The sequence below is a fragment of the Denticeps clupeoides genome, unplaced genomic scaffold (genome assembly GCF_900700375.1).
Source record: "Denticeps clupeoides unplaced genomic scaffold, fDenClu1.1, whole genome shotgun sequence".
Classification (NCBI taxonomy): domain Eukaryota; kingdom Metazoa; phylum Chordata; class Actinopteri; order Clupeiformes; family Denticipitidae; genus Denticeps; species Denticeps clupeoides.
In genome coordinates, this window is record NW_021630083.1 from 277540 (window position 1) to 293217 (window position 15678).

General features: G+C 46.1%; 3 protein-coding genes across 5 annotated transcripts; 2 read left to right on the plus strand and 1 right to left on the minus strand.

The window, feature by feature from the left end:
- Nucleotides 1-47: 47 nt before the first annotated feature.
- LOC114782453 (U7 snRNA-associated Sm-like protein LSm11) lies at nt 48-1854 on the minus strand. 2 transcript variants are annotated; one of them, XM_028968322.1, is made up of 5 exons: nt 1227-1854; nt 833-972; nt 675-713; nt 506-589; nt 48-378 (listed from the first exon to the last, which is right to left on the minus strand). In XM_028968322.1, exons 1-5 carry the CDS (start codon nt 1657-1659, stop codon nt 208-210), a joined length of 867 nt encoding a protein of 288 aa, XP_028824155.1. In that variant the 5' UTR covers nt 1660-1854; the 3' UTR covers nt 48-207. The 2 variants fall into 2 exon arrangements, with proteins under 2 accessions (XP_028824155.1, XP_028824156.1); XM_028968323.1 differs by lacking the exon at nt 675-713 and having other exon boundaries at nt 1227-1851.
- On the plus strand, nt 918-5903 carry LOC114782451 (probable tRNA(His) guanylyltransferase). Of its 2 annotated transcripts, none has more exons than XM_028968320.1 (7): nt 918-2477; nt 3919-4119; nt 4456-4632; nt 4938-5107; nt 5190-5278; nt 5420-5527; nt 5675-5903. In XM_028968320.1, exons 2-7 carry the CDS (start codon nt 3926-3928, stop codon nt 5831-5833), a joined length of 897 nt encoding a protein of 298 aa, XP_028824153.1. In that variant the 5' UTR covers nt 918-2477; nt 3919-3925; the 3' UTR covers nt 5834-5903. The 2 variants fall into 2 exon arrangements, with proteins under 2 accessions (XP_028824153.1, XP_028824154.1); XM_028968321.1 differs by having other exon boundaries at nt 918-1443.
- Nucleotides 5904-6003: 100 nt separating this feature from the next.
- Nucleotides 6004-15625, plus strand: LOC114782418 (disintegrin and metalloproteinase domain-containing protein 19-like). Its single transcript, XM_028968265.1, has 24 exons — nt 6004-6047; nt 6146-6183; nt 7331-7419; nt 7516-7586; nt 8605-8683; nt 8772-8848; nt 9005-9206; nt 9286-9351; nt 9418-9489; nt 9573-9739; nt 9826-9910; nt 9993-10132; nt 10257-10434; nt 11239-11328; nt 11491-11686; nt 11778-11886; nt 12413-12641; nt 12745-12822; nt 13360-13468; nt 13633-13759; nt 13943-14027; nt 14108-14407; nt 14570-14614; nt 14700-15625. Exons 1-23 carry the CDS (start codon nt 6004-6006, stop codon nt 14579-14581), a joined length of 2643 nt encoding a protein of 880 aa, XP_028824098.1. The 3' UTR covers nt 14582-14614; nt 14700-15625.
- The last annotated feature ends 53 nt before the right edge of the window (nt 15626-15678 follow it).

Here is a 15678-nt window from a genome sequence, read left to right on the forward strand (position 1 = left end):
GCTAATGAAGAATAAAAAGGGGGTGAAGGAAGCGCTGGAGACAACCGTAGAACATTCTGCACTTTATTTCCATTTCGACAATACGTATCAACATGATACAACAGACCTCCCCAGACCTGACCTACCTGGAGAGGTTAAAGGCTCCACCCTGCATGGGTGTGTGTGCACACGTGGGTACTCGGTCATTACATCTCACAGCAGGCGCGGTCAAGTCGGTGGGATATTAACCAACAACACGTTTTCACCCCGGATGAAGATCTGGTTGAGGTGCCGAGTGTGGACCCTCCCATACGGGGGTCCATGTTGTCCCACCTGCTGGTCTGGACCTGTCGCTCTGCTGGTCTCCTGGCTCTCCTGTACTTTCAGCTTCTCAAAAAGCTAGAGAATGGCATTTTATATCCTTACTTCTCTTGTTAACAAAGTTTGACCTTTGAACCTGTAGTCTGAAGCGTATAATTTTTAAACTAGCAGCATGCAGACACTTCTGTAAAATAAGACCTGTTACCCGTGTGATGGTGAGAGCTTTCTCGTGGTAAAGTGCCTCCCCCAGCAACGGTTCCCTGTACGTCTCATCAACGTCGACCATCGCCTGGTGTGAACACACACACAGTTACACGCGGAAACATCTCCGAACATCTTCTATTATCCTACACACTCAGGGTTAAGTGTCTTGCCTTCAATACGACTACAGTTATGGGTGCATCCCATCCGTTCTTCGATACGTGGGAGAGAGGAGTTAAAACCTCGTCTGAAGCAGGTTTGAGCTTGTGACTGGTGGTTAACTGTCATTTTACTGAAATGCCACCAGTTACTAAGAGAAGTGAAGGTTTACCAGGTTCCAGAACTTGTCGAATGCCATGATGAACCCGGAACACACCCCCCGAAGCCCTTTAAAGGTGCGGATGTGAACTTTGATGCGAATCTTCTCCTGAATGCAGCGGTTCAGCTCTCCGAGGGGACTGCCGGCAAGAGCTGCAAAACAGAAGAACAACTTCTTCAGATCTTCTGACTCTGTAGCAGCTCAGGGTTCAGACCCCAGTCAAGCTGGCAGGGAGGAGTTCTGCATTCATAGAACTTTCTCTCACTCGTTTTTACTCTGCACGGTTTAGCTTTTTAACAACTTATCGGCTGCAGCAATTGAAAAGGCAACGTGTGAACTTCGTGAAAGTGGAGAACCGCCTGCCAACTTGACTGAGGAGGAACATCAGAACTCCAGCAGTACGGACCGGCCATCCTGGTCAGGACGTTTTTGGGGGCTCGCTGTTTCCGTCCGCGCCTCTTATCTCCGCTGGATCCCGGTTCTTCTGCTGCTTCTGGCTTGATGATCAGGTTCCTCAGCCTCTCCAGGCGCTCCGGGTCCGGAGCTGCAGCCCGCGCCTTCCGCAGCTTCTTCTCCACGTTCTCCGGCTTCGCTCGGCCCCGGCCGCCCTTCAGGAAGCTCTGGTACTCCGCCACGTTGTTGAAGCGCTTGATGTTGGGGAAGGGAAGATCCATCGTGGGGGAATAGAGAGCCAGGAGGGGGTCAAACCGCTCCGAGCCGATGTCCAAACGCCCGGCGCGGTCATCGTCGGGGATCGGGCCGGCCGTGGGTGCAGCAGTGATGGATTCCGGCTGGTCATTCCTACCGGGTTTGGGGAGCTTCTCTGCACTCTCCTCCATGTTTGAATGCCCCGCAGACCAAGTTGGAGGGGATTATTGTTGGTTCTGCACTCTGTTTTCACTGTGAACAGAGACTGTGAACTGTTTGAAGTATTTACGTTGTGTTCAACCTGCAACACCTGCCGTGCAAACGCAACACGGTTAACAATAACGTGGTAGCGGAACCAAAGTTTGAGTCTGTGTTTACACGGCACTCTTTCAGAGTTGCAGCTGTTTCACTGGTCTGAGATCAGTTTTTCGGTCTGATTCTGCGATATCAGCCGGGCTTGAAAAAATGATCCTTTATTAGTCCAGTAAGTGGGATAAAACTTTACATGGATGGTTTTATCTGGACGTGTTAATGCATTTTCATCATTAGATAGCGCAAATCTAACACTTTATCAATCAAGTCGTCTCCGCGCACCACACCGTGAAACGGACAATAAGCAGTAATACAGACTACATTAAAAAATCACGTTGCAGCTGGTAAAATGTATATGATGTATTTTGTTACAATGACATGGGGGCACCTGAATTTGTATTTTATACAGATTTTTGTAATAGAATTTTATAAGATAATTGTCGGTGTCGGAACCATTGAAGAGGGTCGATGTAGCACGTCGGCGTCCTTTACGTTACGGGCCACCGCGGTTCTCGTGTGAGTTCTGTAAACAGGATTGTACTGAACCCGACACCTTGTTCGTTCTATATGTTCCACATGTAGATACATTTTCATACGACTTTTGTATATATCGTCCAGAAACGACAGATTTTGTTTGTGACCGCAATGAAAAAGGAAACTGAGAAGCCGAATGGGACTCGGGTCACGCTGATTACACGTATGTTACACACACATGCACACACACACTTTCTCAGTCAGCTAACTGTTTCATACTGGTGACACTCGCAGTGATCTATTTACAAGGAGATAAAGACTAAAAAAATGTATAAAGATAATGAATAAAACACAACAAACACACTTACCTCCCATTGGTATCAGTCAACACAAATTCAGACTAGTTTTTCCATTTACTCCGTTATCCTCAATCTCTTCAGACAGATCTATATTTTGGATGAATTACATAAATTGTTTCCATATTTTTTTCAAAGATTTCATGTTTCCCCTTTAAAACACAAGTCTTTATATCATTTGCCTTGTCCATAAGAGTGATTTTAGGTCCATTTGTCCTCTTCCATAACATTGCTATACATCTTTGCATTTAACAGACTGTGGTCCATCAGTGTCCACCAGCTCTTATTATTATAACTGGGTCCAGTGGGACTGGTTTACAGATCATCTTCTCCATCACAACCCGCAGATCCTCCCAAAATGTTTTAACTTTATTACACTCTCAGACACAGTGAAACAGGGATGTTTTTGATAAATCTATTACGTTTTTCTGGTGTTACATATGTCCGCATTAGCCATTTGTATTGTAGTTACCTAACACTTTGATACATACAGTCTGCCATGTTTTAAATCTGCTCTCCATGCATCCAATTTACACAATGAATTTTCAGTTGATTTTCAGTTTCAGTTTCAGTTCTTTATATATAAAAGGTACTTATGGACATGTTTATTAAGTTTATATTTGTGTCTGAGCTCTTCAAGTGACTTCATGCTTTCTACAAAGTATAAAATGCAACTGCACGTTTTCTCACTGGTACAAACAGGCGAGATCACATAACCTCGATCTTAGACTCACTACACTGGCTCCCTGTCTAAGTTCGTGTTAAAATTTATTTTATTAGTTTTTAAATCACTGAATGGCTCGACACCAGACTATTTGTCTCTCATTACAAGCACAGAGGTGACAGGGCCTTTGTCTCATTTAAATACTCACTTTTACACCCTGGTTTTTAACCCAGTGTGACGTGGTTCTTGTACGGAGTTCTTATGCAGTGTTTTATGTGGTTTCTTATGCAGTCCTTTCTGAACTCTTTGTTGTCTTAAATATTTTCTGTTTTATTTAACCCCTTGTTTAATTCAAATTGCTGCATGTTTTTCTCTTATTTTATTCTGTCCTGTTCATGGTAATTTAATTAATTTTTTATTTTAATGGTCAGCTCCTTGTTTGTGCCTTATAAATAAATATGCTGGTGTAATAAAAATCTCTCCTGTTTGGGTAAATGTATATTATACTCTGTTTATACCGCTGATAATGATAACTGATATCAGTATACCTTCTGAGGAGAAGGATGTCTGCCATGAATCCAGTTTCAGATTCTGTGTAAAATTTTGAGTGTGTGAATTGATATCATATCATTTTTTCTCTACAGAATCCATATGCAGAGACTGATAACCCAGACGTTGTTGAGAAGGTTTCTAAATAAATGTCCCACACACACAGATCGTTTGATCTCCCTGAGTGCCAGGATGGCCAAGAGTAAATTTGAGTACGTGCGGAACTTTGAGATTGATGACACATGCCTACGGAACTGCTACATTGTGGTCCGACTGGATGGACGCAACTTTCATAAGTAAGAAATTTTAATGTGAGGAGAAATAATCAAGATCCCAGTGCAAGGCCTGAATATTAGTAAGACAGATGAAATGCCCTGTCAGGAAGTATCGTAAAGTTGAGTTGGTTTTTTTTAACACAGTTTATCAGCTGAAAGGGGAAGGATGTGGTCACATCAACGTTAGAAGTTTGCACAAGGTACAGATGTTGTCACGGCCGCATTGCTGAATCAGTATCGCCCAGCACCAGTGTGACCAGATAAAAGGATGCAGACCAGTATAAACCCAGCACCTGCTATGAGTGTCCTGCTATGAAATGCTTGATGCCAAAGATGATGATTGGTTGTGTTTGGCAGGTTTGCAGAAGATCACAACTTCTTGAAGCCCAATGATGATCGAGCTTTGGCCCTTATGGTCCGAAGTGCCACCTCTGTCTTGGAGGAGCTGGAGGACATCAACATTGCTTACGGCCAGAGCGACGAGTTCAGCTTCATCTTCAAACGCTCCAGCACCTGGTTCAGGAGGAGAGCAAGGTGATCCCCACCATCCCAATTACAAACAGGAAGTGGTGAAGAACTAACAGGAAGCTGACTGCTAGACTACAAAATGAATTGATATTTAATAAAATGAACTGGATTTATAAATACTGTAGATCCAAGAATCATTTTCCTGTCACTAACTAGATCACAGCAGATATAGAGCTAAACTGACGGTTGTCTAACATGCAGACATACCAGACTTTTCTTGGTGGAGGGAAATTTAGAAATCTGGAATATTGATGTTTGATGAGGTACAAGCAGAAACATTAAAACAAAAAAAAAACCTTCTCCTCCTGCAGTAAACTGATGACTCATGTGGCGTCTCAGTTCTCGTCCAGTTATGTCTTTTATTGGGGGGAGTTCTTCTCTGACCAGCCGTTACTCCACCCCCCAAGCTTTGACGGGCGTGTGGTGTTGTATCCTAGCAACCGCAACCTGAGGGACTACCTGAGCTGGCGCCAGGCTGACTGTAAGAAATCCTGTTAGAAGTTAGAGGTTCCAGGTGGGGTCCAGACATCTTCATGTTGTTTTGTTTTGTCCAACATCTCCAGGCCACATCAACAACCTGTACAACACGGCATTCTGGGCTCTGGTGCAGAGGGGCGGCTGCACTACCGCACAGGCTGAAGAGCGCTTGAAGGTAGGAGGAAGTATGCTTTATCCCAGATGATCAGGGTTCCTGAGGTTCAGCCACATGATCACAAATAAATCCAAACCTCCTTTTTTTTTACCGTCCACTCTTCTGAAACTTTACCCTACGGTGAACTCTGCTGCTGACCAGGGCACCGTGGCTGCAGATAAAAATGAGCTCCTGTTCTCCGAGTTTAACATCAACTACAACAATGAGCCATCGGCCTACCGGAAAGGGACCACGCTGCTGTGGGGGCGGGTGAGTCGGTCCTGTTGCAGGACAGGAATGGGATGATTGGTCCATGAATAAGAAGCACTGATCTCAGTGGAAAGCGATGCATGTTCAGAAATAAGATCTGGTGGGAAAGTGGGATTCGATTCATTCTTTGTTTTTTGGGCTTTACAGACAGACGAGGCTTCCACAAAGAAGATTAAACCTTCCAATGGGGATGAGAGGCAGGTGCTGGTGACACGCAGCAGGCGACAAGTCACCACCCACCACTGTGACATCATTGGGGACCAGTTCTGGGATGAACACCCAGATATTCTAGAACCAGACGACTGATTCCAGCATTCCAGATGTTGTCAGACTGTAATGGAACAGGATCGCCTTCTAATAAAATCTTTCATCTCAACCTGCTTCTTAATTGAGCCTGAGGTGCAGAGCTAGGTGACATCAGATCAAGAACATTTTCAGGGTTTTTAGAAACACACCTGTAGAACGGGAGAACCAGCATGCTGTGCTTCATGTTAGGTCCTACGGTAGGACTGCGAGAGCTGTCAGTCATGCCTACAGGCTCCTCCCCCTTTTTAAGATAAGATAAGATAAACCTTTATTAGTCCCACAAGTGGGAAATTGCACTTGTCATGACAGAAAGTGGACAGAAGCAGAAGGTAATAACAGCAAAAACAGAGGTAATAGCATCACAAAAAATAACATAAATATGTATCTGTATATATGTACAAGTTAACAATTTAACAGAATGTGCCAAAGGCACATTTTAAACTTTGCCACACCTTTGTTTTTTACAGATTTGAGTTTTTGCATGAGGTACAGGCATCTTGTGTGCTGGTGTTTAGTGGCAGATAAATGACCAGGACATATTTTAATATACAAGATCTGACACCTGGTCACCCAACCGGCAGTTTCCCTCAGTCTCTTTAATCCTGGTGATGGGTTTGGGGTCGTTATCGTGTGGAAATACCATCACCATCCCGATCAGCAACCACTGGAAACCACCATCACCTGGTGACACCAGCCTGGCGCCTTAAAAATAACGACAGTGTCCGTGATTTTCCTCCAATGTCTATCTATTGATTTACGTACATACAGTACATGTGCAATGAATTCACAGCGTTTTCAAATCTCCTCAGAATTGTACCCACAGAACGCCATAATGACGAGGTTGAGGTTATTGAGGTAAATGTATTAAAAATACGATGCTGTGTGACCGTGAGGAAGCGATGAGGGGCGGGGTCTTTTTGGATGACGCTGAAAGGGGCGGGGCGACGCGTCTGATCAGCGCTGCAGGACCGCGCGTTGCGTTTCTTTGCGTTGCGTTGCTTTGCTCATCATGTTTCCGCGACTCCGGTTCTTTGTTTCTTATCTGCTGTTTTTCTGCTGTTGGAGATGCAGCGCTGGTGGAGGTAGGAAGAGCATCCCTGCTCTCATCTCCTCATCTTCTGCCATGGAATGACGGAGAGCGATGCATTTATTAGAAATTAGATTATTTAATTTTTGGAATTGGCATTGTGCTCCTCAGAACTCCGGACATTTTCCGGATAAGTTCGGCTTCTGTGTACAAATGCTGCAAACTGATGAAATATGGAAATATTAGCACTTATAATACAGCATAATAACCAGAGTGCACTTATAATCATACACAGAGGAGCGACATTTGACTCAAAATATATCAAAAATGTTATAGAAAATTCCATAAAACGGAATAAACATGTTGAGGTTCCTTCATATTGAAGCGGTTTCAGGTTGGTTGTGGATGGTCATCAATGGAACTGGACATCTAGACACTGTACACTGTCAAGGTGGTTGTTTTGTGTGCAGTGACCCTCCAAACGAATGATGGAACGTATGAGGTCACACGTCCCCAGTGGCTGCAGCTGCCCAGAGTTCAGAGGTCAGCTGGTGAGCAGGTAGCGAAGGTTACTCTGGTTTTATGTCCCTCGTCCCTCGTCCTTCGATGATGAAACTGTATTTATTTGTTGTTGTGGTGGGCGCCGCACCTCCAGCACCCTTCCAGAGTGGAGGTGGCGATCAGGGCTGGAGGGGAGCAACTCGTTCTGGACCTCCACAAGAATGTGTGAGTAGAATCATCTTCTCATCTTTCTGACTGTCAGCAGAACAAAACTCTCTGAGAGGCGGAGTCTGTCGAGCTTTTCAGAGGCGGGGCATATGCATTCTACACACCCAGAATTCCACACTGGGGGTTGGCATTCAGCTTCTAACACACACACACACACACACACACACACACACACACACACACACGGTGGAGTAGCTGTTGCTAGGGCGATGCTTTATCCAGAAGCTGGCACTGAGCGTTGCATTACTCAGATGTGGTGACAGCTAATGGCCCAGTGTCACAGAGTTTGTGTGTGTTTGAAAGTGAGGTGACAGAGGCTTAGCAGAGTTCAGAGGTCAATGACAAAGTGTAGGTGACGCCCCCTTTCAGGCCATGATTTACAGGAGATTCATCTGAAGAACACACATACACACACACCACAGAGCAAATGTTGAAATATTTCAACAGTGTGTGTGTGTGTGTGTGTGTGTGTGAGAAAGAGAGACACTGACTCAGCAAAGCCACACCCATCTCTTAACAGGATTACTGCTCTACACCACTCACATCTTGTCATTAAGATAAAAGCATTGTGTGTGTGTGTGTGTGTGTGTGTGATGAATTTCTCAGTGAAGGTTTGAAAGTGATTATTTGTCCCATGTGACACAACACAGCACAGTGAAATGTGTCCCCTGCATTTAACCATCACCTGAGGGTGCAGCCATGACAGGCGGAAGCAGTGTGTGGTAACGCTACCTTGATCAAGGGGACCTCGGTGGCATCTCAGTTAGAGATTCGAACCCACAACCTTCCGATTAGGGGTCCCCTCCCACACTGCCCCTCAAGACAGAACACACGTGCACACTCTCTCTGTGCAGTCCAGTTTCTGCCATTAGAAACCTTGATGCATCAGTATTACATAAAGAGTGTGTCTGTGCAAGATAGAGAGAGGGAGATAGCAAGTGTGTGTGTGTGTGTGTGTGTGTGTGTGTGTGTGTGTGTGTGTGTGAGTTTTGAGCATCCCTCTTGTTTTGTCTAGTGGTCTCTTCTCTCCCGGGTATCAGGAGGTCTGGTTCAGTCCCACCGGCGGCCGACACGCCTCTACGCGTGCTGCAGGGGTGGGTCCTGCAAACCAACACAAAATATACAACTCGTCCCCGACTCCATACAACATGGTGTGTGTGTGTGTGTGTGTGTGTGTTGCAGGATCACTGTTTCTACCACGGTGCTGTCCAGAACATTGATGGTTCCAGTGTTGCTGTAAGCAGCTGCTCTGGTCTCAGGTAACACAACCAGGCACTAGAGTACAGGCTGACACACACACAGTTCAGCACCAGATCCAGAGCAGCTGAGAAGATGCAGCTGTGTGGAGAACCTCAAATAAACACACACACACACTTGTTCCTGGCCACTCCAGCTGAGTGTGTTTCTCTTCTCAGGGGTGTGATTGTGCTAAACAGCAGTGTGAGTTTCTTCATCGAACCACTGGACAACCAGACGGAGCCTGGAGGTCACGCGGTGTTCAACACTCAGGACCTGAACTTGTGTCACAGCTGCAGCCGTCACCATGACAACGAGAATCACAGGCGCCTTCTGAGAGATTTCATTGGTGGAATGGCTCACACACACTGGGGAATGAGGGTGAGAGTGTGTGTGTTGGTGCGTTGAATATGGCATTGTGTTGCATTTTGGGAAATAAAAGTTGAACCGTTTCCTGCAGGAAAGGCGGGACATCAGCAGAAACATGAAATATGTCGAACTGATGATAGTGGCAGACTATGCTGAGGTACCGTGTGTATGTGTGTGTTTGTGTGTGAATATCGGAGCCACATCCTGATGATGTTGTGTCTAGTTTGTAAATCAGGGGCGGGACTTGCACAGAACGAGGATGAAGCTGCTGGAAGCAGCCAACCTGGTCGATAAGGTGAGTCTCACACACACACATACGCACAACTACACATGTAAACACACAAACATAGTTCTGCATGTCTGCGTGTGTGTGTTCAGTTCTACAGAACCCTGAGGATTCGAGTGGCTCTCATCGGCCTGGAGATCTGGTCAGATCGGGACAAGATCCCTGTCTCGGAAAACCCGTACAGCACCCTGGGAGCGTTCCTGCACTGGAGACAGACAGAGCTGCGCCGCCTGCCCAATGACAACGCCCAGCTCATAACGTACGTCTGTCAGCGGCCAATCACAACTCTCAATGTAATCATGTCAGTTGGCGTCCTGACATCTGAAAGTGTGTGTGTGTCCGCAGGGGTCTGCGCTTCCAGGCCTCCACCATTGGCCTGGCGCCCCTCAGAGCCATGTGTTCCGAGTACCAATCAGGAGGAGTCAACTCAGTACAGCACACAGACACACAAACACACACTCTCACACTGTCAGGCCCCGGCTGTAGCTTCTCGCTCCTTTTCTGTGTGTCAGGATCATTCCGAAGTCGCTGTAGGCGTGGCTGCGACCGTTGCCCACGAGATGGGACACAATTTTGGCATGAACCACGACAGCGAGAGCTGCTGCCAGGCCGACCCGGCAGATGGAGGCTGCATCATGGCCGCTGCTACAGGGTGAGAGAGGCCTCTGAACCAGAAGACCACTTACTACCACTGTATCCCTGTGTGTCTCCAGGGGGACTGTCCCTCTAACTACTGATTGTAAGGATTGTGTGTGTGTGTGTGTGTGTGTGTTCAGGCATCCGTTCCCCCGTGTCTTTAATTCCTGTAACCAGCGAGAGCTCCAGCGATATTTAGACTCTGGAGGCGGGAAATGCCTTTTCAACTCCCCCAACACACGGATGATGGTGGAGGGACGTCGCTGCGGCAACGGATACCTGGAGGAGGGGGAGGAGTGTGATTGCGGTGAGGAAGAGGTGAGAGTTGTGATTGTGTGTTTGTGTCACAGTACATGCTGCTTTACATATAAATGTATCAATGTGTTAATGTCAATGTTAATAATACATGTCAATGTGTCAAGCAGTCATTGTGGGGCAGTGGTGGCCTAGCAGTTAAGGAAGCGGCCCCGTAATCAAAAGGGTTGCCGGTTCGAATCCCAATTCGCCAAGGTACCACTGAGCAAAGCGCCGTCCCCACACACTGCTCCCCGGGCGCCAGTCATGGTGCCCACTGTCACCAAGGGTGATGGTTAAATACAGAGGACACGTTTCACTGTGTCACCGTGTGCTGCGCTGGTGCGTTTCACAACGACAATCACTTCACTTTTACTTAACAAGAAACCAAAAGTCCAGAAAAAATTTGAATAGGTGCGGGCATTCATAAAAATAAAGTAAAAAAGGGCATTCTAATAAAATGGCCGGTTTGTGATTATGTTGTAGGACATTGTTGGTAATGAGTCTATGTGTCAAGCAGTCATTTTAGTTTTTGACTTGTCGTGGAGGCGATAAACATAACGGGTGGGTTTTCAGCCTTTTTCCACAGTTTTTCCTGATTCTCCCAACACCTGTTGGCAGCACTGACACATTCGATATGTCAAATTGTGCACCTCGCCTCGACTCGCCTTCAACGGATACCCGCAGGGGCCAAAAACAAGAATAAGTTGTCTGTCATGACTGACAGGCCCAAACTGACAAAAGACAGACACACAGAGAATAATCCAACTACAGACCGTTGTCCTGTAACAGCAGACCCCCTCTCTGGTGTGTGTGTGTGTGTGTCAGGAATGCTCCAGTCCCTGCTGTAATGCTGGTAACTGCACTCTGAAGGCCGGTGCTGAATGCGCCCATGGGATCTGCTGTCATGACTGTAAGGTACAGTTCACCTTCACACCCAGACAGGAACAGAAATGGTCAGATATTTGTTTGGTTTTTGCTGATACTGACGCTTGGGTGGAGTTCCCGTGGTCCAAGAATATGATGGACATGAACGAATATTAACGTTGGTCCAGTGATCCCTGTTCACTTGTCCTGCAGTTGAAGGCACCAGGAGACTTGTGTCGGCCACCCGTGGGACCATGTGACCTCCCGGAGTACTGTGACGGAAAGTCTGAGGCGTGTCCAGCTAACTTTTACCTGCTGGATGGGGCGAGGTGTGCAGGGGGAGGGGCTTACTGCTACACAGGCATGTGCCTGTCTTTGGAATCACAGTGTGTGTTACTGTGGGGCCGAGGTACAGCACACACACACTAATGAGTGTTCAGTTGGCTGTTGTGCACGGTGTGCAGTGCTTAGCTAATTGTCTGTGTGTGTGTGTGTGATAGATGCTCGTCCTGCTCCTGATGTTTGCTTTACGGAAGTGAATCAGGCTGGAAATCTGTATGGAAACTGCGGCAAAGACCTGATGGGAAATTACAGAGCCTGTTCTCCCAGGTACACACACACACAACTACACAGCCTGTTCTCAAAAGCACATATATCTTGTATAATCAGGCCATATAGTCAGCTACTTAATCACCTGATCAGAATCAGAATCGCATTTATTGTCCAAGAACACATAGAAGGAATTTCATTCCGGTTGATGGTGTCTCATGCACAAAAGTCAACAATATATATAAATATGTTGGTGGCAGTGGTGGCCTAGCAGGTAAGGAAGCGGAATCAGAAGGAATCCCGATCCGCCAAGGTGCTACTGAGGTCCCCTGGATGAAGGTACCGTCCCCACACGCTGCTCCCCGGGCGCCAGTCATGGTGCCCACTGCTCACCAAGGGTGATGGTTAAATACAGAGGACACATTTCACTGTGTCACCGTGTGCTGTTCCTTTCATTGTGTACTGTTCTACTCCATCATCTTCCTCACTTCTCTTATCCATTTCCTGTAATTTGTCATTTTTCCCTTCCTTCTCCTGAAGCTCTTGTAAAACTTGAATCGTGTGTGTTTGTGCGTGTTTGTCTTAGAGATGCTATGTGTGGAAAGATCCAGTGTGTAACATCAGCAACAAGTCCCATTGAGACCAATGCCGTGGCCATCGACACCACTGTCCGCATAAACACACGCTCCATCCTGTGTAAGGGCACACACGTGTACCAACCAGTCATCCTGCAGGGCGACGGGGCGGAGGCGGGGCCGGGCGACACCCTGGACCCGGGACTGGTTCTGACCGGGACCAAGTGTGCTGAGAACGGGGTGAAGCAAACATAGTTCACCAGTGATCACTTCACATTGTGTCTCATTCCATATGGTTTTTATTCATAACTGCAATACATGAAATATCTCTGTGTGTTTTTAGGTCTGTTTTGAAGGAGAATGCAGGAATGCCTCTTTCCTACAAGAGAATGAGTGCAGCAGTAAATGTCACGGACATGGTGTATGGAGTTATTTCACTCTTCTCTCAAACACACACACACACACACTACAAACACATATCAACATACCGTAATCAATCCATTTTCATTTATACAGCACGTATTACAATATGAGCAGAAAGCGGCTGACACTAGAACAGCAGCCAAAGGTGACAGTGGCACATTCCCTGAAAAAGGGGAAGCCGTACTCTGGTCACCACTGGATCACCCAGGAATGGACCCGTCAGGCACAGTCCTAGTGAAGAGCGAGATACAGCATAGACTGATTATTGCAGTCATATATTAGAGATCTAGGCATTTTTTGTAAATGATCTCCAATGAGGGCTGTACATTAATATCCTTTCCTGTTGGTGTTGGTTAAGTGTTTGTTAAGAACTTGAGTGTATAAGTAGGTGTTTGAACGCTGTTGTGGTATTATTGTATTTTTCTGTATTGAAGATATTAGACTATATTGTATAGTTGTCTGATATACACATATTTACCATCCAGTTAAGACGCTCTGTTACAGTTTAATCTGTAATGATTGTGACTCTTCACAGCGGTGCAACAATAACCACAACTGCCATTGTGAAGCGGGCTGGGCGCCACCATACTGCCACACGGGGGGGTCTGGAGGCAGCGAGGACAGTGGCCCGGTCATTCATACCTGTAAGATCTGAGTTATTGGTGCTGCTTACTCTATGAAATAGCAGGGATGTTAATGAATATGACAGTGATGTGTCTTTTTGAGTGTCATGACTTTATTTCAGTCCAGTTGATCAGATTTACATAAAGAGATATTGGTATTATAGAACAAATGTTTGCTTCCACAGACAACCTACTTCCTGTCATTTTACTCCTCCTCCTCTTTCTGGGGATCATGGGATTGGGATTCTGGTGGTTCTACAAGCATAAGCTCCACCTACTAAAAAGACCTGCCAATCATGGGCCTGACGTCAAGTAATGTTTCTTCAACCTTTAATATACATTGAGAAGATTTAAACATATAGTCCCACACCCTCCCTGTCAAGTTCTACTGATCATTTTAAAATGGTCATTTATCCATTCAAACATTCAATCTAACCATGTCCTTTACTACTGATGATGGTGTGCCTTTTGAACTCACTGTGTGTGTTTCTCCAGCCCCTCAGGTTCTTCTTCTGTCACGCACGGTCACTCCAACCCCACGTACCAGCTGAAGAGTGCAGAACCAGACAGATCTGAACAGGTAGCACTTACATTTAATGAAACTAATTAAAGCAGCTAATTGAAGCTGATCTCCTGTAACTCCCTGTGTTTCGTCTCGAGGCACGTCAGCACTCAAGCCCCGCCCACTCCATCATTCGACCAGCAGTGAAGCCGCCACCAATCCCTGTTTACGCTTCATCAGGCAACATGCAGACCTCACAACCTGCTCACAAGCCTCAGATAGAACAGCCACACCTTCTCAAAACCCGCCCTCAACACCCAGCCACACCCCAGTTCAGAGCTCCAGCACAAGCCCCGCCCCTCTCTCTCTACACTCCACCATCTTCTGCACCTCTTAAATACCGCCCCCCTCCACCCAGCCGCCCGCCGCCCCCATGCCCCTCTCCTAAACCAGCTCAGGTGAGTGACCCCGCCTTCTCACAGCGCTGCTGTATTACTGCTGTATTCGAAAAGAAGTACAACTAATACTGCATCCATATTGGTGCAGAGCTGCCATCGTAACAGCTTTTGATGATTTTGTACATCTAATTTTGAACACTATAATAAAATCCTTCTCCACAGCAGGACGTTTAAAATGCTGCCACCTGTTGGACAAACTAAAACCAGGTAATGGTAGACGGGTTCTGCTAACATGGGTTCATGTATTAATAACTTTGAATAATCCAGGTATCTCCATTTTTGTACGTTTCAGACAAAGACACATCTGTGGCATTATCAATAATTCTGGACATGATGACTGGTCTGCTGTTCAAAAACGACGTTTGAAATGTGGTTTTAGTGCAAATTTCACCCAAACTGTGCTGCTGTGGCAGCTGAATGTGCATCGTATCAGCACAGCGGTATTTGTCGTATATCTTGATGCGCTGGGATGTTGTAGGTGGCATCAGTACCTACACTGTCAAGTCACTCTGAGAGACTTTTGGTATCTGTAGTGGTGGCCTAGTGGACCCGAAATCATGGCTGCCCACTGCTCACTATGGGACACATTGTGGCACTGTGTGCTGTGCTGCAGTGTATCACAATGACAATCGCTTCACTTTCACTAAATCTAAGCGTTGACCTATAAATCTGGCCAAATCATTTCATGTAATATTATGTCTACCCACATCAAGAAGCCTGGGGAAGTTTAATATCACTTTTGAATTCTGTATTGTTGTTTTGCATATTTTAATGCATATTTGAACGGCGATTGGACAGTATGTTGGTGTGGCGTCTGTGCCTAAATGCACAGTAAACCAGCGTCTCATTATTACCTACCTGGCCTGTCCATAATGGGACCTCAGGAACAAAGAGTGTTTCCTGCCTGAAACTGTGAATATGAACTTCATCTCTGCGCATGTTTACCTTGGCCATGTTCACATATTCAGGAATATTTCCTGAAACCAGTGGTTAATTATTAGTAATTGACAACATGAATACCTCCACCACACCCTGGGGATGTACGTACAAGAATGGCCTCGACTTTACTGTCAATATGGTGCTTACGGCTGGTGTCAACTGGACCATTTCTGTAGTTTTATATCATGATGTTTTAACGCTGTGCACTTTAATATTTTGATTCAGCTGTACTGTACTCTGCCTTATCACTTGCACCTACAATAAAAGCTGCAGACGTTGCCTTCAGTGCTTCTTTAACTACATTCAGCGCATTTTCGTCCAGATCCGACTTT

Excerpts from the sequence above, each read along its gene's own strand:
- LOC114782453 (XM_028968322.1), bottom strand. The coding sequence starts at position 1,659 with ATGGAGGAGAGTGCAGAGAAGCTCCCCAAACCCGGTAGGAATGACCAG. Across the intron at positions 973-1,226 it reads CGTCCTGACCAGGATGGCCG|CTCTTGCCGGCAGTCCCCTC; the intron begins GTCCGTACTGCT and ends TCTGTTTTGCAG. Across the intron at positions 379-505 it reads AAGCTCTCACCATCACACGG|CTTTTTGAGAAGCTGAAAGT; the intron begins GTAACAGGTCTT and ends GCCATTCTCTAG.
- LOC114782451 (XM_028968320.1), top strand. The coding sequence starts at position 3,926 with ATGCAGAGACTGATAACCCAGACGTTGTTGAGAAGGTTTCTAAATAAA. Across the intron at positions 4,120-4,455 it reads GATGGACGCAACTTTCATAA|GTTTGCAGAAGATCACAACT; the intron begins GTAAGAAATTTT and ends TGTGTTTGGCAG. Across the intron at positions 5,279-5,419 it reads AGGCTGAAGAGCGCTTGAAG|GGCACCGTGGCTGCAGATAA; the intron begins GTAGGAGGAAGT and ends GCTGCTGACCAG.
- LOC114782418 (XM_028968265.1), top strand. The coding sequence starts at position 6,004 with ATGCTGTGCTTCATGTTAGGTCCTACGGTAGGACTGCGAGAGCT. Across the intron at positions 7,420-7,515 it reads AGAGGTCAGCTGGTGAGCAG|CACCCTTCCAGAGTGGAGGT; the intron begins GTAGCGAAGGTT and ends CCGCACCTCCAG. Across the intron at positions 10,435-11,238 it reads GTGATTGCGGTGAGGAAGAG|GAATGCTCCAGTCCCTGCTG; the intron begins GTGAGAGTTGTG and ends TGTGTGTGTCAG.